The sequence below is a fragment of the Cricetulus griseus genome (genome assembly GCF_003668045.3).
Source record: "Cricetulus griseus strain 17A/GY chromosome 1 unlocalized genomic scaffold, alternate assembly CriGri-PICRH-1.0 chr1_1, whole genome shotgun sequence".
NCBI lineage: Eukaryota > Metazoa > Chordata > Mammalia > Rodentia > Cricetidae > Cricetulus > Cricetulus griseus.
Window position 1 is genome coordinate 75,905,660 of NW_023276807.1, and position 25,397 is coordinate 75,931,056.

General features: G+C 45.4%; 1 protein-coding gene across 1 annotated transcript; it reads right to left on the reverse strand.

The window, feature by feature from the left end:
- Positions 1-1,312: 1,312 nt before the first annotated feature.
- Dnase1l3 (deoxyribonuclease 1 like 3) lies at positions 1,313-25,397 on the reverse strand. The gene is made up of 8 exons (XM_035453019.1): positions 25,242-25,397; positions 18,825-18,913; positions 18,575-18,627; positions 16,050-16,190; positions 11,318-11,430; positions 7,375-7,532; positions 1,804-1,900; positions 1,313-1,539 (listed from the first exon to the last, which is right to left on the reverse strand). The coding sequence occupies exons 1-8, from the start codon at positions 25,395-25,397 to the stop codon at positions 1,423-1,425; spliced, it is 924 nt and encodes a 307-aa protein (XP_035308910.1). The 3' UTR covers positions 1,313-1,422.

Consider the following 25,397-nt stretch of genomic DNA (forward strand, 5'->3'; position numbering starts at 1 on the left):
AGAAGCAACCCAGAGCCAAGGTCCATGGACTGAAATTTCTGGAGGCACAGGTCAACATACAGGCCCTTCTTTAAAGGTGATCTCAGGTATCTATCAGGATGATGGAGACGACTAACACAAAAACTCATGGCCTTTTTTTTCTTACATCAAAGTCACACTGTCACCAGTCTATTAAGGGAAAAAAGGAACTCATAGACACATATTTACAGTGGGATACACTTTGTATTTCTTAAGGTTACTCGTGGTACTCACTTATGCATGGACCCCTTTAGGAAGACCACAAAAGCTGTGTGGAGCAGTTGCTTCTGAAACCAGAGACTAGGAGTAGGGCCAGGAGTGCCATTGCTTTTCACTGTTCCTGAGAATGTGTTCATGTACAAGAGTAAAGAAAGAGTATTCTGAAAAAGCAATGCAAAATGCACAAAAATAGACCCCTTGAAAAGAAGCAAAATGGTACCACATTGCTGGATTCCAGAGTGGCAGGAAGAGAACAAAGCCTTAAGTTCAAGTCAGCCAATGGGACTTTTGCTATTCCTGGACTTTCAATGAGTTCCAGTGATGGCCCTGGTGACAAATACATTGTGGCAAATATTTCAAGGGAGGCATGGGATATGACACAAGGACACTTGGGAGAGGACAGGGAATGCAAGGTTGAGCCTCTTCAGGGAGCTAGGGGAAGGAGGGAAAGGAGAAAGGGGTAGGAAGAGAAGACCCTGTTGGAGCAGTGCAAAGTGAGGCTGGCTGTCAGTTAATGGAAATATTCATGGTGTCCAAAGACTGAGCTCAGGATACAACGGCGGGGCTGTGGGTAGGGTTGGGCTGTGGGTAGAAGTGTGCTGTAGTTAGAAGTGTGCTGTGCATAGGGGTAGGTTGTGGATAGGGGTGGATTGTGGGTGGGGATGGGCTGTGGGTAGAGATGGGTTGTATGTAGGGGTGGAATGTAGTAGGGGAAGGCTGTGTTCTTACTTGAAAATAAAGGATGACACTGGAGTTTACTAGGCTGATTGAGTTAGGACAATTGGGGTAGAAAGGCACAATGGGAGTGGCCCTCATTCTCAACTGAAAGGTGTTACAGTTGTCTTACTCCAACAGCATGAGGTAGAGTCTGATTGCCTACATCATGAGGTATGATTTGAGTCTTGGCATTTCTGCTCATTTCTGGGAAACAGGAGTCCCTTGTGAGCACTGGCAGCTGACAATTGTCCTGTTATCTAACAAGTGGCAGGTCCCAGTGATGGTTTGGGGTCAAAGAGGTATAACAGAAGACTTTTCTTCCAACTTGGCTCCAGGTGGAATGAACTCAAGTTGATAATGAAATCAGCTGGACCATTCTTTATTCCTGAGTGTGCAGATAGCTTAGACCTATGAGAGACATTTTATTTGGAAGCAAGGAGTGGTGTTAACAAAATGGTTCCATGGTGCTTAGGAGCGATTGCCTTTTTTTCTCTTCTTTAGAGCAACGGATTTTCTGTTGTTGGTGGAGGCCCTTGAAGACTGTAGCTTAAACTCAACTGGAAAGTGGTCACTGACATCCAGAGCCTATATGGAGAAAAGAGAAGTAGATTTGGAGGTTAGGGGATGCCTGGGACATACTGTGGCTTGAGCAATGACACAATTCAGAAGTAGAGAGGGAAGATAAAATGTCTGAGGTCATCAGGTGGAACTGATGAGTGTTTTTCTTGGTCCTGCTCCTGGGAAATTTTGGCAGGTCTTCAAATCACAGAATTGTACACCTTAAGACTCAAGAGCAGCCCTTCCACATTTCCAGGCTGGTGAATTAGAAAGACAAGGTGGTAATCTTACCTCCTCATCAGATAACTCATAAGCTTTCTGGAAGTCAAAGATGCCATTTGAACGGGGAACCACTGAATTAACTATCTCTTGTCCTCGAAGCACAATCCTAGAGTGAGAACAAGGAAGATAGATGCACTAATTAGTACAAGTTGCAGACTTCTGAGATAAAAGGGAGGTATGGGCTTGACCCTGGAATTGACTGAGCAGCTTGTCCTTTTTTTGTAGTGGGTGCTCCATGTCCACAACTTGGTTTCGTTTGCAACCTGTACTGGTCAGTTTTTGTAAACTTGTCACCAACCTTGAAATATCTAGGAAGACGGAGCCTCACTTAAGGAATTTCCTCCATGAGGCTGGCCTGTGGGCATGTCTGTGGGGGCATTTTTCTGATTGTTAATTGATATAGGAGGATCTGGCCCACTGTGGCTGGTACCATCCCTAGGCAGGTGGGTCTGAGCAATAGTAGTTCAGTAAGTCAGTTTTGTTTATCAAAAGCAGTTGGTAAGATACTCATGAATGATTAACGAACAACTGGAGGTGTCACTGTCCCCACTATCAAATTGTTCTACAGAGCTATAGTAATAAAATCATCAGGGTATTGACACAAAAACAGACATGCTGATCAATAAAATAGAAATGAAGACCCATAAATAAGTCCACATACCCCTGGATACCTGATTTTTGATAGAGAAGCCATAAATACACACTAGAAAAATAGCAGCACTTCAGTAAATGGTGCTGGTGACATTGGATGTTGCATGTAGGAGAGCATCGGTAGATCCACACTTATCAACCTGAACAAAACCCATCTCCAAATAAATCAGAGACCTCAGTGTAAAACCAGGCACACCGGATCTGACAGAAGAGAAAATGGGGAATAGTCTTGAACTCATCGACACAGGAGAAGACTTTCTGAGCAAAACAACATTAGCACAGGCACTAAGATCAACAGTTAATAAATGGGACCTCACGAAACTGAGAAGCTTCTTTAAGCCAAAGGAGCTGCTTATCAACTATATATCCTATAAAGAGCTAACCCAAAATATATAAAGAACCCAAAATGTGAACATCAACAAAACAAAGAACCAAGTTAAAAAGTGGGCTACATATTTAAACAGAGAATTCTCAAAGGAGGAAACAAATGGCTGAGAAACACTTAAATGTTCAGTATCCTTATCCATTAGGGAAATGCAAATCAAAACCAAGGACCTAGGGAAAAGTCAAATACTACTGTTCTGCTAAAGGAACATACCAATGAAATGACTCCCAATGACATTCTGTTGTACTCATAGATCTGTGCCTTGCTCAGCCATCATCAGAGAAGCTTCCTCTTGTAGCAGATGGGAACAAACACAGAGACCCACAGTCAGACAATATGCAGAGAGTGAGAGACCTTGGAAAATCCCTAAAGAGGAAGTCTCCATCAAATCCCTCCTTTCAGGGTTTAAGGAACTCTGCAGAATAGGAGGCAGGAAGAATGTAAGAGCCAAAGGGGATGGAGGACAGCAAGGAATCAAGGCCTTCTAGGTACAGCAGGGCTGTCACACATGTGAACTCAGAGACCAGCAGCATGCGCAATGGCTCTGTACCAGGGGTCTGAAAGGAGATGTGTCAGCATCCCGAATCCCTGACCTAGACGCTCCCTCTCATTGAGAGCCACTTGCAAATGAAAACTGAGTTTTCTCCAAATGGTCTCAATGAGGAAACAAACAGCTCTTAAGGGAAGGCCCCATGCCCAGCAGTATCTGGCCAACACAAAACAAACTTAACGGCATCTTTGGAGAGTTTTTGTGTCCTAATATTAAGTCAGAACATTTTTTTCTTTATCTTACAGCTCCTTTTTATTGTATGTATGTATATTATGGCTTCCGGTTTGGGGGTTTTATGAGATTCCTATGTATTTATACACACGTGTCCCTGAATCTATGTATGTTTCTTGTGCTTTTTCTTTGGCTCTTTTCCTTGTTTGTTTGTTTGTTTTACCTATTCTGATTTGTTTTATCTTACTGTATTTTATTGTTGTTCTGTAGAAGTCTGTTTACTTTTCTGGACAGGAGGGGCAGTAAGGAGAAATTGAGAGGAGTAGGGGTAGAAGAAACCATAATCAGAATATATTGTATGAAAACAATTTATTTTCAATAAAAGAAAATAAATAAATGGAAAAGAAATGTAACTGAGTTACTAGAGGGATCAGGCCAGTCAGCAGCATCCCTTCATTGTCTCTGCTTCAAGTTCCCAGCTTGGCTCCCTTTGATAGACTATAATCAGTAAGCTAAGCTGAAGAAAACAGAGCAAATTCAGTAAGAAACCCTATCTCAAGGCAATAAGACAGACACAGACCTCTGATCTGCTGGCACATACTCACTTGCACTCACCAACTCTCTGTCTGTCTGTCTGTCTCTCTCTCTGTCTCTCACTATATTCTTACTTTTTACCGTATCATATTTCCTTTAAAGAGAGCTTATTAATGGATTGAAAGGAAAGTACAGAGGAGGGAAAATGCTAGTACAGATAATTTGCAGTTATGACACTAAATGAAAATATGGTGGTCGAATGAGGTTTATAAACAGACTTTAAGGACTGGGGTGATGGCTCAGTAGATAAGAGGAACTTGGTCTAAAACGTGAAAACATAGGTTTGACTCTCCAGCACCCACATAAGAAGCCAGGCATGTCTGTGCCTGCCTGTATCCCTAGCACTGAAGCAGCATCAGGTAGATCCCCACCGCCAGCCTAACCAAAAGAGTAAGCCTCCAATGCAATAAGAAACCCTATCTCAAGGCAATAAGATAGTCATGGTTCTCTGACCTCCAGGCACACGCACCTGCATCCACCACACACAAACACACACACACACACACACACACACACACACACACACACACACAGAGAGAGAGAGAGAGAGAGAGAGAGAGAGAGAGAGAGAGAGAGAGAGAGAGAGACGTATTAAGAAAAAGAAGTAGATTCTAACATATGGCAAAGGAAGTGAAACAGGTAGGTCTTTGTGGTCTTTGTACCCTGACTGGTTTGTAGAAAGTGGGGGCAAATTGCCTTCCAAGACTCTGCCCTGAGCCTTTCCCATTCTGAGTGGCAGTTTGGTTTCTGGGTTTGACCTGCTGGTGGTCCTTCAGCTGGCATAGCTGAGTAAGCCAGTGCCATCTTCCCAGCTTGGCCGAAGTCATTTGAAAGTGGGAAGAGAGGCCTGGATGTTTGGGAGGCTGTAACTTCTCACCCCGGGCTTCCACTTTTGAGGGCTGGAACCATAACAGCCAAAAAGGAAACCGCAGACTCAGAAGTCCCAAGAGGAACAAAGGCGACCACAAGATGGGTATAAAAGCCAAACCTCAAGGCCTAAGAAGTGAGTACACCAGGCTGATGGCCTTTTTGTGCTCCCTCCTCAGCTGAGGGATGGGAACAGCAGGCACCGTGGGACTGAGCTTTCCCTACTTGCTGTCTGTGGTTTCTGCTGTGGGTAGTCCCTGATTTTCACACACTTGAGGCACCCACACTTCCCTCCTGACTAAGAGAACAGAGCTGATAGTGCTTGAAAAAAAACAAAAAAAAACCCAGGGATGGGACTGGAAGATGACTCAGCAGTTAAGAGCACTGACATCTCTTCCAGAGGACTCGAGTTCAATTCCCAGCACCCACACGGCAGCTCACAACAGCCTGGAACGCCAAGATCCAACACCCTCTATACATGCAGGCAAAACACCAATGCACATAAAATAAAAATAAATTTAAAAAGAAAAAGCTCCAGGTTAAATTTAAATGTACAATGATTGTCGTTATTTAAACACATGCATCTGCATTTATGTGTAGCAATAGCTTAAAAAGTATTCAATTCAGCTGTGGTAGCTCAGGAAGCCCAAGAAGAGATCAAGGTTACTGTGGGCTAAATAATGAGTCTGAAGCCAACCTGGGCTATATAACAAGACCCTGTCTTAATAATCAAATCAAAAGCTTGATGGTGGTTGTAGTGGCACGCCTTTAATCCCAGCACTCAGGAGGAAGAGACAGGTGGATCTCTGTGAGTTTAAGGCCAGCCTGGTCTACAGAGCAAGTTCTAGGACAGCCAGGGCTGTTACACAGAGAAAGTATGTCTCAAAACACCAAAAGAAAAAAAAAATCAAAGTATAGATATTGTTGCATTAAATACTCTCATTTTAAAGTTATTTATTTACTAGGGAGCATGCAACTACAAACGTGAGGTCAGAAGGCAGCTGCTTGGAGTTGGATCTCTCCTTCCAACCTGTCCATGTGCTCTGGGAACCAAATTCAATTCACCATGCTTGTGTGGCAAGTGCCTTTACCTCCCGTTACTTTGATTTATCAAATAGCACCTGAGGATCATAAACATTTGCTCAAAATACACATGTATGCCGTCCATTTCAGCAGTGTTCCTAACAGCAAGGCCTTAGTAACCACGGAGTGACCAGTGATGGCGGTGGGGTGACCAACTGTAGTATATGTTTGGGATAAAATTGGTGATAGCGCAAGAATTATATGTGGCCATACCTACCTGGATGTTCTAGGTGTCATCTAAGATGTATTTAGCATCTTGTCATGTGCCAGGCACTGTATTAAAAGTTTTATATGTGTAATTTCATTTAATCCTTATTATATCTCCACAACTGAGGTACTATTTTTGTTTTGTTTTTTGTTTGTTGTTTTTGTTTTGTTTTGAGACAGGGTTTCTCTGTGTATTAATCCTGGCTGTCCTGGATCTAGCTCTGTAGACCAAGCTGGCCTCAAACTCACAGAGATCCACCAGTTTCTGCCTCCTGAGTGTTGGTACTAAAGGCGTGCACCACCAGGCTTGGCATAAGGTACTATTAATACTGCAATCTGCAGCTTACTAGTGAGAAAATCAACCAAAGAGTTTAAGTCCCAGTCACAACACATGAAGTGGTAGAGTCAGAACTTGAATTCAGGTCCAACTGGCATCAAAGTCAATGCTGGCCACTGCTAAGCTCCAGTACCACCATGTAAGGCCACGTAGTTGCATATACTGCATAAGGAACCAGAGGATCTTTGTATATGGCTACCCTCCAAGCCAAACCACCACCACCAAGGGCAGTCAGCTGTGCCCACTTGATCATCCCAGCTGGGTTTATTGACTGTTTACATCCCATGTAGCAGGGTGGGGAGGGTCACAAGACCCTTTCCTGTGAATCAGCCCCTCTCCACCGCTTGCTGTATGCAACTCATCCCCAGCTGCCCATGGCCTCAGGGAGGGAAGGAGTATACAAGCCTTGCAAGACTAGGGGGTCCAGGTTTTATCTATGAAGCTATGGAAAAGTCATTATCTCTGCTGAGTAAAGACTTTCTGGTGTGGTCTTTTGGCAGGTTAGCGCCCACACTCCAGTAAGTAAACCCCCACCTATAATCTTTAAGGAAACCCAATGAACTCATGAGTTCCCTGGAGTGAACTTTACTGAGACTTGGGGGGGGGCTTGCTTATATCTCCCCCAGGGAAGAAAGTTTAGTAACAGTCCTGAAACAGAACTAGCTCTTTCTTCAGCTGAAGGGGTTGGGCTGCCCTGGTACAAACGGGGCCAGCAGTCTCTGCAGAGGCTCCTACCTGTCATAAGCACAGTTGGTGCTCTTCTTAACTGTGGTGTCCTCTTTGTCCTCAATCAGCCAAACAAAGTTGGGGTCCGTCCTCAAACGGATGTTCTGCCAGGCCTTCTTGGGGACATAGCTGCAACCAGCATTGAAATCACCCATGAAGATGAAATTCTGAAAGGCATGTTTTAGAACCATTTAGTAAGCTGGGTTACACGCCTTCACCCTCAACCACTGGCAAGGATTCCACCTTTCATGCCTGGTGAACAAAGAGGTCTTTTTGTTTGTTTTGTTTTGTTTTGTTTTATTGGGTTTTCAAGACAGGGTTTCTCTGTGTAGCCCTACTTGTCCTGGAACTCTCTCTGTAGACCATGCTGGCCTTGGACTCAGAAATCTTCCTGCCTCTGCCTCCCAAGTTCTAGAATTAAAGGCGTGAGCCACCACCACCCAGCTACAAAGGTGTCTTTCATGACCTGGGTTGGACCCCTCCCAATATATTTTATTTATTTGTTTTAAACTTATTATTATTGTTGTATGGTGTGTGTGTGTGTGTGTGTGTGTGTGTGTGTGTGTGTGTGTGTCTAGATTAGAGGACAACTTGTAATATAACTTGGGCCATCAGGCCTGCACAGCAAATTCTTTTACACACAGCCATTTCACTGACCCACCCATCCTAATTTTAACTCCTGGCTCCAGTACACTAGAATGTGACCACAAATGGAGTTTTGCATAACCTAGGCTGGCCTCGAACTAGCTATGTAGCCCAGGATGGCCTTGGACCCCTGATTCTCTTGTACCCACCTCTAGATCTCTATGTACTACCACATCCAACTGGAGAACGGGACTTTAAAAATGTAATTAAGGTAAAAAAAAATGAGGCCAGGTGGGTGATCCCTTATACAGGGGCAAGACTGGGGGTTTGCTTAATGGTAGAGTGCAAGCAAGTAGGAGGTCCTGGCTTTGATCTCCAGCATGACAAAAATAAATGAATGAGTTTAAATAAGTGAAATGGGGATTAAAATACAGAAAGACACAGAAGAAAGAAAATGCAGAGTCATCAGGAGATGAGCATATATAGGCCGAGGACAGAGATCCCAAAAGGAACAACCTGGCTCCCACACTCTGGCCTTGGCTCTGCAGCCTCCAGAGCCCTGAGAAACAGCCCAGAGTTGCTTCCAGAAACTGGCTCTGGTGCACTGCAAACTCACAGAGTTTGTTTCCTTTTTAATTCAAGAGAAAACGGGTTCCAAGTGAGTCAGAGTTTTGACAAGGATCTGGCAGTGAGAACAAGGAGTAGGAGAGAGGATGTTCACCCCACCTTGCCATCCTGTTCTTAGTCATCTTTTCTCTGTAATCTGTTGTGCACATGTAGGCAAGAACACTGGAATCCAACTAAGATATTCCCTCACATAAATACTGCAGCAAATGTGAATGAATAAACACCCCAGTTCCCAAGAGGCAAAATTGTTATCACCCAGGCAAATCTGGACCCGCCCCTTGAGGATCTGGAACACACACACACACACACACACACACACACACACACACACACACCCTGGCTCTATACACAGGCACAAAAAGACTCTTTAAGAGACAAGCTCCACCTACTTTCTCTCTCTTTCTGCCGTTTCTCTGACGAGGCAGGTCTCTTTATCTCTCTCTTTCCTATCTCTCTCTTCCTTTCTCATTCTTTACTCTCTCTTTCCTCTCTCCCTTCCCTTCCCACATAAGTTCTGCCTGATGGCCTATTTGTCTCTCACCCACCTATTGGAGCCTTCAAGGTCCCCCTCGGCCGCAAATCCTACCAAAAATTTACTTGGGTAGTGTTGTGATGGCTGCTTCAGTAGCTCTGTCTCCTATTGTATATATGGAGGTCAGAAGCTACTTCCTATCAAAACTCAATCCTTAGAGAGGGAAATTCCTAAAGAGTGACCTGCCTTTCTCCACCCCATTCCACAAAGATTTGGAAGTGCCCTCCCACTCATCCCACAGGCTGTGGGAAGACAATTTTAACATTGTGCAATACAGAGGAAAAACCTCATTTCCTTGTTTGTGCTATTGTTTGATTGCTGACTTAAGAGTTTTCCTTAAGAACATTTCATTTTGATCTCTGCAATTAGGGTTTCCCTTGAGATTAAGGTGCATAGCTAAAGACAGAATGCTATCCCTAACCTATGTGCTCCGGCCAGCATGAGGTGATTTACCAAGCTCAATTTGAATGGCTAGTAAGGGGGATCACGTGGACTGCTCTAGGCCATAATTGGAAGGCTTAAGCAATATAGCCCAGGGACAAACCTCAGTCTGTCCTCCTGAAGATCCATCATTCAAGGTTTCTTCCCAAGAAATATACTGAGGTATATTCTTGCTGAATGTGTGGATTTCATCATTTATCTTGAAACTTACAAATAAGCAGTGAAATGCACCCCTGACCTTCTTGATGGCCAATTCTGACCAGCTGTGTCCATATTTACTCATTTTGCACCTCGAGGTGGGGAACTGAGGAGAAAGAGGGACTCTCGGCGCCACATTCAGAAAGGAAAAAAGAGGAATTTGGTAGAAGAGCCCTCTGAACACTTCCACATTTACTAGGTGCTTCCTCAAACCTGAAGAGCCACAGATGGCCACATTCCTATCTCCCAAATGAGAGATGATGGCTGTCTTGAGGCATGAACACCACAATTGCTTCTTCTTTTCATGATCTTGCCACTTGCCTCTGAAACACTCCTGACCGCCTATGCCTCAGTTCTCAGTTGTAAATTGGAACTGATTAACAACCTTGTATCTGGTATACACTGTGCAGGTACACACATGTGTGTGCTTGTGGGGTTGCTTTGTGTGTGTGGTGAGTGTGCACAGTGCAGGTACACACGTGTGTGAGCTTGTGGGATTGTTTAGTGTGTGTGGTGAGTGTGCACAGTGCAGGTATATGTGTGTGAGCTTGTGGGAATGTTTAGTGTGTGTAGTGAGTGTGCACAGTGCAGGTACACATATGTGTGTGTTTGTGGGGTTGTTTAGTGTGTGTGGTGAGTGTGCACAGTGCAGGTACACATGTGTGTGTGCTTGTGGGGTTGTTTACTGTGTGTGGTGAGTGTGCACAGTGCAGGTACACATGTGTGTGAGCTTGTGGGGTTGTTTAGTGTGTGTGGTGAGTATGCACAGTGCAGGTACACATGTGTGTGTTTGTGGGGTTGTTTAGTGTGTGTGGTGAGTATGCACAGTGCAGGTACACATGTGTGTGTACTTGTGGGGTTACTTGGCGTGTGTGGTGAGTGTGCACAGTGCAGATATACATGTGCTTGTTTGTAGAGGCCAGAGGATACCCTGGGTGCTGTCCTTAGGTACTGCTGCTTTCGTTTTTTGTGTGGTTGGGTATCTCATTGGCCTGGAACTTGCCAAGGATGCTAAATAAGCTAGCCATTGAGTCCCAGAGATTTGCATGCCTTTGTCCTCCACACTGGGATTGTAAATTTTCACTAGCATGCCCACCCAGTTCCCTTTCCTCCCTCCCTCCTTACCTCTGTCCCTCCCTTCCCCCCACCCCGTGTGTGTGTGTGTGTGTGTGTGTGTGTGTGTGTGTGTGTGTGTGTGTGTGTGTGTGTTTGTTTTAAGGTTTCTGGGAATTGAACTCAGGTCCCCATGCTTGAAGGGCAAGCACTTTATCAACTGAGCCATCTCCAAAGCCCATTGTTGGATTATTGAAAGGATTAAATTCACGTGTGCAGTCTCAGCAGCGTCTAGGCCTTAGTGCCAAACAGTTAATAATACTGGTGTACCTTATAGATGTAGCAGAGCATGAATTCCCAAGGCCCACAGGGAGAGGTCCAGGCAGCTTTAGCAAGAAGGATGCTTAGGGCTGAGGAAAAGCCTAAGATGAGGTTATGCGATAGTAGTGACTTGTATGGACTCTGTCCCCTCATCCTCCTGCTGGTTGGAAATGGGACAAGCACAAAGGCCCTCACCTCCACTTTCCATCGACGTTTCACATCCATGTAGACATCAACCAGCTCATCCATCTCCTTAACAGAAGTCTCAGGAGTTGTATGCAAGGGGACAATCACGAAGTCCTTGACAGCTGAGGAATAACAAATAGGAGGTAGCGCTTTTCCCATGAAGGACCCTGTAGCACTGCCTAGAGAAGGCCCTTCTAAGGGGCACTGCTGCACTATGAGGCCTGATGGAGGGCTGGGGACAGTGGCTGAGTTTCCAGTGCTCTTAGTGTTACCAGGCTACTTGTTTTCAGGACATTAAGACTCTGTTCTCTGACCTGTGCTCTCTCCAGCTAAAAGGAAGATGGTGAACACAGTCCCTCCTGGCACTGTGGGTTTTCTCTCTCTCCTTCCTTTCCTTTCTCTTTTTTTTAACACCCCCCCTCTTTCTGTGACACAAAACACATTGCAGATTTGGTTTTCTCCTTCTATGTGGGTTCTCGGGATCTCACCTGCTCTTCCTTTTTCAAATCTTCATTTTTCTCTTCGTTTATTTGGAGTACTAAAAATTGTTCATGTTTTATGGTTATGTCATTCTTTCTAAGAGTGAATAATAAATCCAGCTGGGTGAGGTGACACACATCTGTAACCCAGAACTTGGGTAGCTGAGGCAGAAGCATCAAGACTTCGAGGCCAGCCTCAGCTACAAGAGAATGCCTCAAAAATGAAAAAATGAACAAAGGTTACTTGTGACAGATCCTTATTGGCTTCTCTTGTTTGAAACCATCTTCTGGGGCTGTAGATGTGCAGGGCCTGGCTTAAGGCAGGGTGAACGTGGGCATCTCTGCATTTGTTCTGCATCTGTCTCCTCTGCTACCTTAAGCTCATGGTCACAGGCTGGCAAGCCTCTCATCCCCCAAGACTGAAGACAGAGATGTTTTCAGCACTCCAGAAACAGTGAACTTTGCAGGCAGACCAAGACCTGACAGAAACCTAGGCTGTAATCCCAGGCAGCAAGTGTCCTCCAGGGGACCTGGAGCCAGTAACAAAACTACACATGACACCATGGCCAGGACTATTGACCAATGCCCATTTCTACCCCTCCTTGCTTCTCTTTTTCCCTCTGTAACCCCAAGGCCTTGCCACAATCTCCTAAGACAGGGCTAGGACACTTGCCTGCTTCCCAGTGTTGCCACACTGACAATCAAATCCCTTACTCTCTCGCTCTGCACTCTCAGGGTAGTGGGGACAGACCTGGAGCCAGGCCTCTGATCAAGGACTCTGGTAACATGTTTAGCTTTTGTACTAAAAGGAAAATGAAAAAAACAAGCAAACAAACAAACAAACAAAAAACAATGGAAGCTGGCAAGTTTATAGTCCTTCTTCAAGCAAGAAGAAAAGCAACAAAACAAAAAACAAAAACAAAACAAAACTAAAAAATTGGAAAGCAGGGCATTAGGGGTACAAAGCTTTAATGCCAGCACTTGGGAGGTGGAGGCAAGTTGCATCTGTAGGTTTAAGGCCAGCCTGTATATAGTGACACCCTGTCTCAAAAAACAACAAAGGGTGGAGGTGCTGGAGAGATGACTCAGTGGACAAAGAGCATGTATTGTTCTGGCAAAGGATCAGAGTTTGTTTTCCAGCACCCATGTTGGTAGCTCACAGCTGTCTATAACTCCAGTTCTAGGGGGATTCAAGACTTCTAGCCTCCTTGGGCACCTGCCTGTGGGTTAGATTCAAAGCATCTCATAAAACAAGACATGGTTGCATAGGCCTGCAATTTCATCACTCAGAGGTGGACACTGAAGGATCAAGAGTTCAAGGCCAGACTGGGGTGTGTTAGACCCTATCTCAAAACGGACAAAGAGATGATGGTCAGGGTGTGATGGTATATTTCTCTAATCCCAACTCTAAAAACAGGAAGCAGGGAGAGTGTAAATTCAGGGCTATCCTAGGCTACATAGCAAAACCACAAAACAACACACACACACACACACACAGAGAGAGAGAGAGAGAGAGAGAGAGAGAGAGAGACAGAGAGACAGAGAGAGAGAGACAGAGAGAGAGAGAAAGAGAGAGAAAGAGAGAGAGAGAGAGTACTCCTGAGTGGACTTCTTTGGGTGGACTGGGAACCACACCTTGCTCCCCTATCTGCAGGAACCGTGGTCTAAGGCTCTCTCTCCTTCTGGGGCATACCTTCATTCTCTGCCTGGATCCCACTCATGCCTAAAGTGTGGAGGCTACGAGAGGGCCACTGCTCAAGCCCCACAGTGGGGGAATGTAAGAAAAAATGTTTTGTTTCGTTTTGGTTTTTTCCCTGCAATAGGCCAATATTCCATAAACCTCTGGCATCTTGTGAAACTCTTGTGTATATGGCCATCTGCCCAAGACCTGGACATTTTTAGCCCTGACTCTACCATACCCTTCTGCCTTACACTGATTATGAACTAGCCTATCACATGAGATTGGGAGGTTAAGCTCCCACCAAAGGCATGAGACACAGTTACCACCTGCATTAAAATAAAAACCGAGAGCTGGGACTCAGGCCCGCAGGCTGTCACTGGAGACTGGAGACTCACACCCTAGCCGTATCTCCATATCTCCAGTTCATGACTCTGCCTCCCTGGTGATCCCCAGACATTCCACCACACTCCCACCTCTGAGAGTTTTGGCTCTCGGTGACTTCCTTTCTCTAGCCATCTGTGTGGTAATAGACCATGTCTTCCTCTACTGGCCATGAGTGGTCACCCCCTAAGGTCCCTCTGCACTATTTGATGTGTCCTGCTTATTACACCTTCCTCCTCTGTAATCATTCTCTTTGCGTCTATGCTTTGCCCACAGGAGACCCCTCCACGATGCCAGGCTTATATTTTCAATTCGCCTTCTTGGCTGCACTACCTAGCACATCTCCAGACACACGAGAGGTGCTCAGCTATTTCTTGATTGAATACGTGAATGAATAATTAGAGAAATGAATGAAATTGCTAACTCATTTATTTTCTATCCTGATACAACAGGGTAAACTCCTGTCACAGGGGAGAGAGGAACAGTAGGAAAAACTGGACAGTAGAGGCTCAGGAAAAGTAGGTCTGCTTAGCATTGCACAGAGCCTTGCCTGTCTTTGAGAATAAGTACTTGGAGGTGAAGGTTCTCCCTGCTCAGCCATAAGTGAATCAGATAAGGAATAAAAGGATTATTGCTCTCACTGCACTCAATAGTCCCTTTCACACCTCTCTTATATTTTCCCAAAGTGCTCTCCTCTAAGTTAATTAACCCTGTGCAGAAATAGTTCATTCAATAGTTCAGGATTTTACACTAGTGTGGGATAGAGATAAGTATGCCTACTTTAATTCTGCAAATATATATTTAATTATATATATTTAATATATATATTCATTCACACTCTGTATTCCTGCTACAATATGATGTCATGAGGGCAGGGGCTTTGTCAGTCTTAGGCCCTCAGCAGGGCACATAGTAGGTAGTGAAAAGCATTTAACTTTATATGCTGCAACCTACAAACCAATTTTAATTCTTTTGGGGGGTTTTTGTTGTTGTTTGTTTGTTTGTTTTGAGACAGGGTTTCTCTGTGTAGCTTTGGAGCCTGTTCTAGAACTAGCTCTTGTAGACCAGGCTGGTCTCGAACTCACAGAGATCCACCTGCCTCTGCCTCTTGAGTGCTGAGATTAGAGGTGTGTGCCACGACCGCCCAGCCCAATTTTAATTCTTGACTCTTTTTATTTCTTTTCTTTCAATGCAGAAGATTGGATCCAGAATGCTGTGATGCTAGGCACAAGCTCTTTCACTGAACTGCACTTCTGGCCCTTGGTATTGTGAGAGAGGGTTTCACGGTATAGCTCAGGCTGGCCTTGAACTGCCCATCTTCTCTCTGTCTCCTGAGTGCTGAAACTACAGGCATGTGCCACCACATCTGGTGCATTTCTGACATTCTATTGAGTTCAGTGGTGATTGGGACTTGTGGGTTAGTGGCTTGACTTACAACTCTGGCTTGTCTGTTTTAATAACTGGACTTCAGCACATGATAACGCCTTTAAAATCCCAGTTTCCTCAGACCTGATTAGGGGACCATCCTAGACCCTGCACTGCAGCGCATGGAAGAATAACAGGAAACTGGCCATTAATCATGGATCAGTAGCAGTGTTGTTGGGGTCAAGGTGCATCTGGTCTAGCATCTGGCAATCTGTGGAGGGTGGAGTTATCAATGATCCTAAAAGTAGTATCCTGACTAGGAGGTCCTACATCTTGGCATTCTGAAAAGCAAGCCTGGTACCATCAGACCGGCTTCTTCTCTCAAGTATTAACTCTCACCTCAGGTATCCCATAAGACAATGCATGTGTGGCTCACACATGCTCAGGGCTGTGTCCCTTCATAGGCTGCTGGAGAGGTTACCAGAAGGGCTGTTATGTGTTGGATGCTTGGCCCCCAGCTGACAGCAGTATTTTGGGAGGCTGTGAACACTTTAAGACATGGGGCTTTTCTAGAGGAAGTGGGTCACTGGGGAGTGACTTTGGAGGTTACCCTTGGGCCCTGGTGCCTTTGTCACACCTGTGCACCATGAAGTGAAGAAGCCCCGTGACATACGTTCTCACTGACAAGATCTTCTGCCTCACCACAGCCTCCAAATCCACAAAGCCGCAGCTGAACCCTCTAAAACATAAATAAATCTCTCCTCCTCTGAGATGTTGTGTCAGATATTTGGTCATAACACCCTCAGGAGTAACTAATACAGGGTCATGCTCTCACCAGTGAAGGGCGACTGGAACCAAACCACAAAGGGCTCCCTGGAAAATACATCAGTGTCTCCGTCCTGATAGTCATGGTAGAGGTATTTTGACTTCACAGATACCAGCTTTTCCCTAGAAGAGAAAAACAAAACAAGAATTTCTCCTCACTGAGTCCTTTGGTTGTGACTTCAGTAGCTTCCAGAGCAGGCTCAAGCTTGGTTGGGTCTTTCCCCTAAGAACAGACAGAATCAGCTCCTCTTAGTGAACTGAGGGCCTGAGTTATACTTGCTGTCTGGGGCACATCAGGTGAATGTTCAAACTGATAAGAGGAAGCCAGTGAGATTCCTCTGATCCGTGCTCAGATGAGCTGGGCCAGGACCTCCCCACAAAGGAAAAAGAACTCCTGCCCTGGGCAGTCATTAGTTGTCACAAAGCTGCTGTGTTTTCTAGTTAATGACTGAATCGTGTTCTTGTGGAGGTTTTAGATGATTCAGGCTGACTTTGAACTTGCTGTGTTGCTTGAAGTCCAGATCCTTTTACCTCCATCTTCCAATTGAGTTGAAAGGCCTGTGCTGCCACAGTGCTGGGGATGGAACCAGGCTTTGCACATGCTAGGCAAGCAAGTACTCCACCAACTAAGTAAGCTATAGCCCCAGCATGTGCATGAGTTTGACAGCAAAGATTCTGACCAATAATGATAACTGCTTAGAGACCACAGTCAAATGTTTTTGTTTTATTTGAAGCAGGGTCTCACCTTGTAACTCTGAGTAGCCTGGAACTATGTAGATCAGGCTGCTCAACAACTCACAGAAATGTGCTTGTCTCTGCCTTCCAAGTACTAGGATTAAAGGTGTATTCTGCCATGCCAGGCCCATAATCTATTTGTATTTTATTTATTTATTTATTTATTTATTTATTTATTTATTTATTGTTGTTCTTGTTTTTTGAGACAGTGTTTCTCTATGTAGCAGCCCTAGCTGTCCTGGAACTAGCTCTGTAGACCAAGCTGGCCTTGAACTCACTGAGATCCACCTGTCTCTGCCTTCCAACACCATTGCCCAGCCAGAATCTATTTTTAAAGGAAAATACAATACATATATTTGGGTTCAGTTCAGACAGATCAAACTCACTTATACAGGAAGGCATACTGTTCTTTGTACGTGTTTCTTCCAAGTCGAGAACTAATCACATAGTTGTATGTTGTGCTTCTCCGTGAATTTCTAGAAAACAAATTTTAGTGTATTATGAAAAATAAATATGCCTCTGTTGCATCTGCCCCAACCCCAACCTCCACCCCCTCTCCACATCCCCAGTGCAGGCATAGAGTAACACAGCTGGCCCTACCACTACCCCTGCCTCCACATCCCCAGTCTGGCATGGAGTAACACATCTGCTCTTTCCTCCCTCCCTTCCTTCCTCCCTTCCTTCCTTCCTTCCTTCCTTCCTTCCTTCCTTCCTTCCTCCTTCCTTCCTTTCTTTCTTTTTCCTTTTAGTCTTTCTTTTTCTTTCTTTTTTTTCCTTTTAATGTGCATTGGTGTTTTGCCATGAGTGTCAAATGCCCTGGTGCTGGAGTTACAGACAGGTGTTAGGAATTGAACCTGGGTCCTCTAGAAGAGCAGTTAGTGCTTTTAAGCACTAAGATATCTCTCCAGTCCCACAACAGGGTTTCTCTGTGCAGCCCTGGCTGTCCTGGCATTTGCTCTGTAGACCAGGCTGGCCTCAAACTCACAGAGAACCGCCTGCCTCTGCCCCCAGACTGCTGGGATTAAAGGTGTGTGCCACCACCGCCCAGCCCTTACTGAGTGATTTAATAACATAAGGCTAAGATCTGAACTAGACTTTTTCACTTCAGACCCATAAGCTTCAACCTGTTTCTATGAGAATCAAAGAGACCAGAGGTGACCCAGGCAAAATAAAATAGCCCTGCTTTTAGGCTTCAGTATGGCCTAACAGGTAAAAGTGTTGCCCGCCAAGCCTAACAGTTTGAGTTTAGTCTCTAGCACCCAAGGGGAGGAAGGAGAGAGCTGACTCCTGCAACTTGTTCTTTGACCTCTATATGTGTATTGTGAGATGTGCACATGAGTGTGTGCACGCACACCCACAAACACACACACACACACACACACACACACACACACACACACACACACACACACTGGAACAAAAAAATAAGAGAAAGCAAAAAAGAAATCCCTGCTTTGGCCTTGAGCCATTGAATGCTTCATGGTTGGAGTCGAGTTTCTCAGGTCATCTGTCCAAGTGCCACTTCTGAGGTCTACCAGAACCTTAACACCCCTCCTCTGAAGACATCAGGGACTGGCTCAAAAGTTCTGGGGCTGATTTCAGACAACTATTTATTACTGGGGTGTAGAGCATCACCATGTAGGGAGAAGGAGGGCAGCAGACTATCCCTGGCCTAGAACAGACAGCCCTACACTCTTTCCCTCTGTCTGTCCGAAAAAGGATCTGGGTCCTGATTAATACTTGTCAGTCTCGTGGATGGTTGGGAAAGACAGAGGGGCTGACTTAGGGACCACCTCTTACCTACTCCTTTCTCTTTCCTGTCCCAATCCTTCACCTTTTCCGCTGATTTTACTCTGTCATATTAAAACCAGCTAGGTGAAGGTTCACAGGACTGTAGCTAAGACAGAAGCCTACTGGGCCCTGGCCACTGTCTGATGGTTAGAGTAAATGCCAGCCTTCACACTGGTTTCTACTCCCCGGCCGGCCATTTACCAAGTGCCCTTGCACTTGACCTGAAGTTCTCTGGGGGTCCATCCCTCTCCCCATTTACCCATTGAGCTTCTCCATCAACATGGGGCAGATGTTGTTGCTGCTGTCCTTGATTTCCATCAGGAGTATAAGGTCACAGCGTTTGATGATCTGCAGAGAGAATTTCCAGGGCTTGAGGCTGTTTTCTGTAAAGCACTTGCTGGGCTCCAAGCACCACAGTCAGATGCTTGCTAGCATAACCTAATCTCTTCCTGAACTAAAAGGAGGACTGACTTCCTGAGAACAGCCCTTGGTTGTGTCCCTTTTGTGTTTTGTTTGATGTTTGCTGTTGTTTTGAGATGGGATCTCATTGCTTAGGCTGGTCCAGAACTCTAGGGCTGAGGCGGTCCTCCTGCCTCAGTCCTGAGGAACTAGGATTGCAGGGGTACATCACGTGCCCAGTGGTTTGGCTGCTGCTGTTTAATTATTTTCTGTCCATTTTAATTTTTTAAGTTAATTTTCTTATCTGAGGCAAGGTCTCACTATATAGCCCTGGCTGGTCTGGAACTCAGAGAGCTACCTGTCTCTGCCTCCAATGTGCTGGAATTAGTCGGGCATTGGTGACACACCCCTTTAATCCCAGCACTCGGGAGGCAGAGGCAGAGGCAGAGGCAGAGGCAGGTGGATCTCTGTGAGTTCAAGACCAGCCTGGTCTACAAGAGCTAGTTCCAGGACAGCCTCCAAAGCCACAGAGGAACCCTGTCTCGAAAAAACCAAAAATAAAATAAAATAAACCAAAGTGCTATAATAAAAGCGTGCACTACCACACCCAGTTGTTATGTCCATTTTAGGGATAAGGAAACTGAAGATCAGACAAGATCAAGTACCCAACCACGGAGGTAGAAACAGCCACACTGGCATCTAAATGTAAGCAACCAACCAGAGCCCTAACCATGATGCTACCTACCACACATCCTACAGCTTGGACTGAGTGATTATAGTGGCGATTACATAAATACCTGCTAAGCCTTTAGTGAGTAAAGGCACTAGGCTGGGTATTACAGATATCAGAAGGGATAGCTACCCTTCTGATGATAACCATAAGAGCTAGCATTTATTGTGAACCTACTTCACAGTACTAAAAGAGGGATATGATGGTTAGCTCATTAAATCCAGATGCTAACTAAACTCCCCATTTACCCATTTACCCATAAGTAGTTTAGCAATTATCCTTGTCACAAAGTCAATACAGGTGGGGGAAGCCAGGGTTCCAGATCAGTTCTGTAGGTTTCACTACGCTCGGTAGTTAAAATACAGTCACTCAGAGACTTGATGTCTTAATGAAAGCAAGTAGGTGTAATGGAGGGAATGTAGAATTTGTGCAAAATAAAAGTCACAAGACATGGACATGCTGGGCATGTTCGGGGATAATTGATTGCTTCTGTCAGAAGATCAGGGAAGGCTCCAGGGAAAAGAGAGCCTTTGGTCCCTGAGAAGTTTAGAAATAATTCAGTGGGAGAAAAAAATGCAAGAGACTTGTCAGGGTGAGCTGTGATCAGGTAGCAGAAAGAGCTCACACCCCTTAATGACCACGTGGCTCTGAGTAATGGGATGCTGGTGACTCAGTGCCACAGGATGTGTCCATGGAGAATGAAGCATCCCCAGGTTAGTTTGTTCTCACACACAGCATCAAAGTCACGGAGTGCCATTGGACCTGTTTATAGAGCATCCCCAGTTACATGTGCAACAGGGTGGAGTCCAGGTTCCCCAGGACCAGCTTTTAAGGAACTGGGGACTAAGAGCTGACTGGTCAGAAAGCCTGGATTCTAGGTGAAACCCACAGCATTGGGCACACAAGACTCATCAGGAGTCTTGTGCTGTGACTTGCTGGCTAGTCACTGGAAACTAGCAGACCTTTCTAGAATAAACTTTAAAATGCACCCATGCAGTGGGTGTAAGACACACACCTTTAATCCCAGCACGAAGAGGCAGAGGCAGGCAGATCTATGTGAGTTTGAGGCCAGTCTGGACTACATAGTGAGACACTGTCTCAAAACACAAACACAAACAAATGTACGCACTATTTTGATTCAATTTTCCCATTTTGATCCTTTACAATTGTAGTAAGATAGAGTGAGAGTTTAGCGCAGTGCCAGCTATGTACGTGGTCAATAGTAGATTATTACTATTTCTAAGGCCCAGTGGTTGAGTACCTACTACCGGCCAAGTCTTTCTCATTTGTACTTAATATTACCACTTTGGCAGCACACAGGTGCGTGCTTGCATTTGTGTGTGTGTGTGTGTGTGTGTGTGTGTGTGTGTGTAGGGGGTGGGCACCTGTATTTGTGGGTGTGAATATACTTATGTATGTGAGGACATATGGAGACTAGAGATCAACCTCAGGAGCCTTCCATCTTGTTTTTTGAGACAATGTCTCTCATTGAGACCTGGCTTGAAGATTAGGCTAGGCTGGCTGCACAATAAGCCCCAGCAATCCCACTGTCTCTGCCTCCTTGGCACAGGGATGACAAGCCTGTACCATTACACCTGGCCTTTTTGCATGTGTTCTGGGAGATCAGAGTCAGCTCCTCATGCCTGGTCAGCCAACATCTTACTTTAAGCATCTCCCTAGCCTCGTCCTTCTTTATCACTGAGAAAGCCAATGCTTTGGGTGCTGAGGTAACTCTACAGGTTTTCATAGCTAGTTGGGAAGAGCCGGGACGATCCTGACTACATAAGCTAGGATGTCTCTCCTACTTTTCTACACTAGTCAGACCACATTAGGCACAAAATTGCCAACATTTTGTCATCTGCCTTTCACGAGCATGGGTAGAGCATGAAGGAAGTTCCCTGAGCATATTGTGTTTGCCTTCCCAACCATTTGACACTGAGCCAGGCCTGGGTGAGTCTCCTGTGTTCTTTAGTTTACATCCTCCTGAACAGAGTTTGTTCATTCATCAAGACATCGCTCAACAGAGAGCCTGTGCTAGGTACTTCAAGGCACTGGGGATGGAATGATGGATGGGGGCAGCTTGTCACCCTTTTCAGGCCTTACAGTACATGATAATCATTGCTTTCTTCAGTGCTATGGGCTAGGTCCATAACGGGTGGAAGCCAAGTTCAACCTCACAACTGACCTTGTTAATTATGTTCATGCCACAGATGGGACAATTGGAGCTCAGAGAGTAAGCCACCCAGTGTGCTGAAGCACATAAGTGATAGAGAAGTGGATTGAACACTAGGTCTTCTCCATCATGCTATGCTGTTGCTTGTTTAAAAGACATTAGGAAGTGTTTTTTGAGTCTGTCTCTACCCAAGATCTTTCTAGACCCTCCAGACTGCCCTTTCCCTCTCCTTCGCAGTACCAATGACAACCCATTATCTTGGTTTCATCCATACTATCCATGTTCAGCCCTGATGGGGGATGCCCTCCCGTATTCTGTGAATATATGTTTCTCTTATTGGTTGATGAATAAAGCTGTTGATGAATAAATCGGCTGTTTTGGCCGATGGACAGGCAGGATGTAGCCAGGCAGGAAGTATAGGTGAGGCGACCAGACTAGGAGAAGGCTAGGAAGAAGAATGAAGAGAGTGAGTTAACAGAGATGCCATGTAGCTGATGGAAGAAAGAAGCCTGGGCATCACAGGTAAGCTAAGACTATGTGGAGATGCACAGATGAATAGAAATGGGTTAATAATTAAGAGGGAGCTAGCCAATAAGAAGCCTGAGCCATCGGCCAAACAGTTTATAATTCATATAAGCCTCTGTGTGTTTATTTGGGACTAAATAGCTGCAGGACCAAGTAGGACAGAAACATCCGTCTTCACAGCCCTCCACAGACTCTTGATTTCAGAGGTTTTGGCAGTATAGTGCATAGCATAACTACCCTTAGACTGTGGCTCCCTTCAGTGAACAGGCAAAATTTGGCACTGATGAAAGCTTAAAGGGTCCAGAGTTTGGTTCTGAAAGAGCCACCTGGGAGTCTCTTCCTGAGGATTAGGAACCAGAAGAATTATGGCTTTTTCCTCATCCTCTGCCCTTTTGAAAATTTGGACAACAGGATCTTGCAGATTCTTGTCTGAGAAAAACATTCCAGAGAGAGTAAGGAAACTGGAAACCAGTATCAACTAGAGATTCAAGGCTCAGAAGCGCTTGGTAAGCAAGGAATAGGGATGTCAACAGGAAATCCGGCTGCTCTCTCAGGGAAGGGACCCTAAACCTGGCTTACTCTTGCTCCATGCCAATGGATCATACAAGAGAGGGACCTTGGCCTTTGGTAGGCTAATTTCCTTGCCTATTGAGTATGGTGGCCAGGAAGGGGGTCTGTCATGTAGGATGGCACATTGCTCACATGCCCTTGGTGTTCAGCTTACTAAATAACACTCACTGAGCCTTGGAAGTAACCAACTATACAAAGGGCTATGAGGGCTGTGAAGGAACCACACCCGCAGATGGGACTTGACTCAGTTGGTAGAATTCTTGCCTAGCATGCACAAAGCCCTATGCTCAGTCCCCAGCACTGCATAAATCATGTATGAAAGCACATGCTTTTAGTCCCAGCACTGAGGAAATAGAGGCAAGGGGAATTAGGAGTTCAAGGTCACCACTGATTACATAGGGAGCTTGACCAGCATAGGCCTTACGAGAAAAGATGGTAATAGTCTTCTAAAACACAACGTCTAGTGTTACATAATGCCCTTTTCATGGTACATTTACATCACTAAACTGAGTGTTTTCCTACTTGGGTTGTTTGCATCCTTCCAGCAGCAAATGTATCTTTCTCTTTGATTCATACAATCCCTACTAACTATTCTGATTGAGCAGCAGGTATTTGGGGGTGGTCAATCACTACTGCTCTGTTAGGTAGCTCTGATGGTTTCTAGGGGACTGGCTTCTGTTTACAGAACGGCTTTATGAGGATAGGATAAAGTCTTGACAAAGGCTATAGGCACACTGGGTAGGAACTCACACTCAGGGGAAATACTGAGTGGAGGAATGGAATCACCAGAGAACAAAAACACAGCCTCCAGGACAACATTTCCAGGGATGATTAAGTTAGGAACATAGATAGGAACTTAGGTCCCCAGGCTCCACTGGGCCACATGTCAAGAAGTTGGGAAATAGCTTTCTTTTATGTCAGATTTCTCCATTAAGCCCTGGTGTCAGGATTCACACCGGCTTGGCACAGCTGTCCTGGTAAACCCACAATATCCAGAGTTTCTTGGTTATCATCTAAAGGACAGAGTCACCTAGGGCCCAGGACTATCTTGGCAAGAGCAGAGCAGGTCTTCTGTTTGTATCCTCTCTGCCCAACAGTAGTGAAACACCAGCCTCTTCTTGGTTCTGCTGGGCTTCACTCACTAGCCTTACCAGCCACTCAGCAGAAGAGCCCACTCTGTGTGAAGCACTGGGAAGATAAGAGATCTTGAGCTCCTCAGGTGATAGATGGGGTCTGTGTCTAGGGCTGCTGGTATTTTCACCACACACAAGGGCCTCTTTTGTTGGTGTGTGTGGTGTGGTGTGGTGTGTGTGTGTGTGTGTGTGTGTGTGTGTGTGTGTGTGTGTGTGTGTGTTAAAGTAGGGTCTCATGTAAACCAGGCTGACCTTTAATTTGCTATATAGCCGAGGATGACCTTGAACTTTTGATCCTCTTACCTCTGCCTCCCTTGTGCTGAAATTACAGGTGGGCAACACAATGCCTGGTTCATGCAATGCTGAGGATGGAACTCTAAACTTCACAAACCAACTGAAGTACAACCTTAATCCCACTGTTTTTTTGTTTGTTTAAGTAATAGCCATCCTACTAGAGTCAAAGCATCAAAAATAAATCAGCCCATGGGACAGAGAGTCAACTGACCCCAGAGAAACATAAGCAGTTTCCCCAGACATTGGTCATATTACCCAAGAACAGTGACATCCACAAGCAGAGAAAGTACAGAATTGAGAGTTGGTAGAAGATAAATGGGGGAGAGGGATGAAGGGATGAAAGGAAAGAGGTGGGGAGGGAGGGAAGAAGAGAAGGAGAGAAAGTATACTCTGCCAATGATCATAAAGATGAACCAGACAAGGCTGCACCAGTTCCCTCAACACCCCTCCCTGGAGCCACCCAGCGTCACATCGCCCTTCTGAGTGCATCTCCTCCATAAGAGGAACAATAGTCCTTGCTTGTGAGGTTGACAAATGAGATGTGTATTTATAGTGCCTGACACAAGCATTCAGTATGTTTAATTAAAGCCATCAGAACAACAACCCATACCTGGAACTGACTGCTAGCCAGACTCGGGCAAAAGTGTCATGTTTACCTGCTCAGTACTGTGGAAGGCACAGTACAACCCGGTCTGAAGATGTGCCAGAAAGCATGCAGAGCTGAGGGGGCCATTGCAATGGTGGTTACTGCTGTCCTTACCACACACACACCCTGGGGGCAAATTTCAAGTCCCTTAAGTCTGATGCTGGGGAGAAGCTGTAAGAGGTGTCCAGGATAGGAGCACAACTCACCTTCACAATGACATCCATGGCGTTGTGGTTTTCCTTCTTGCTCTCTCCAAAGGACCTCACATTGAAGGAGCAGAGCCTCAGGGTCAGGGCACCACGGAGGACAAGGGAAAAGAGCAGGAGGGAGGCCAGGCTCAAGGAAACCGGACGCAGGGACAT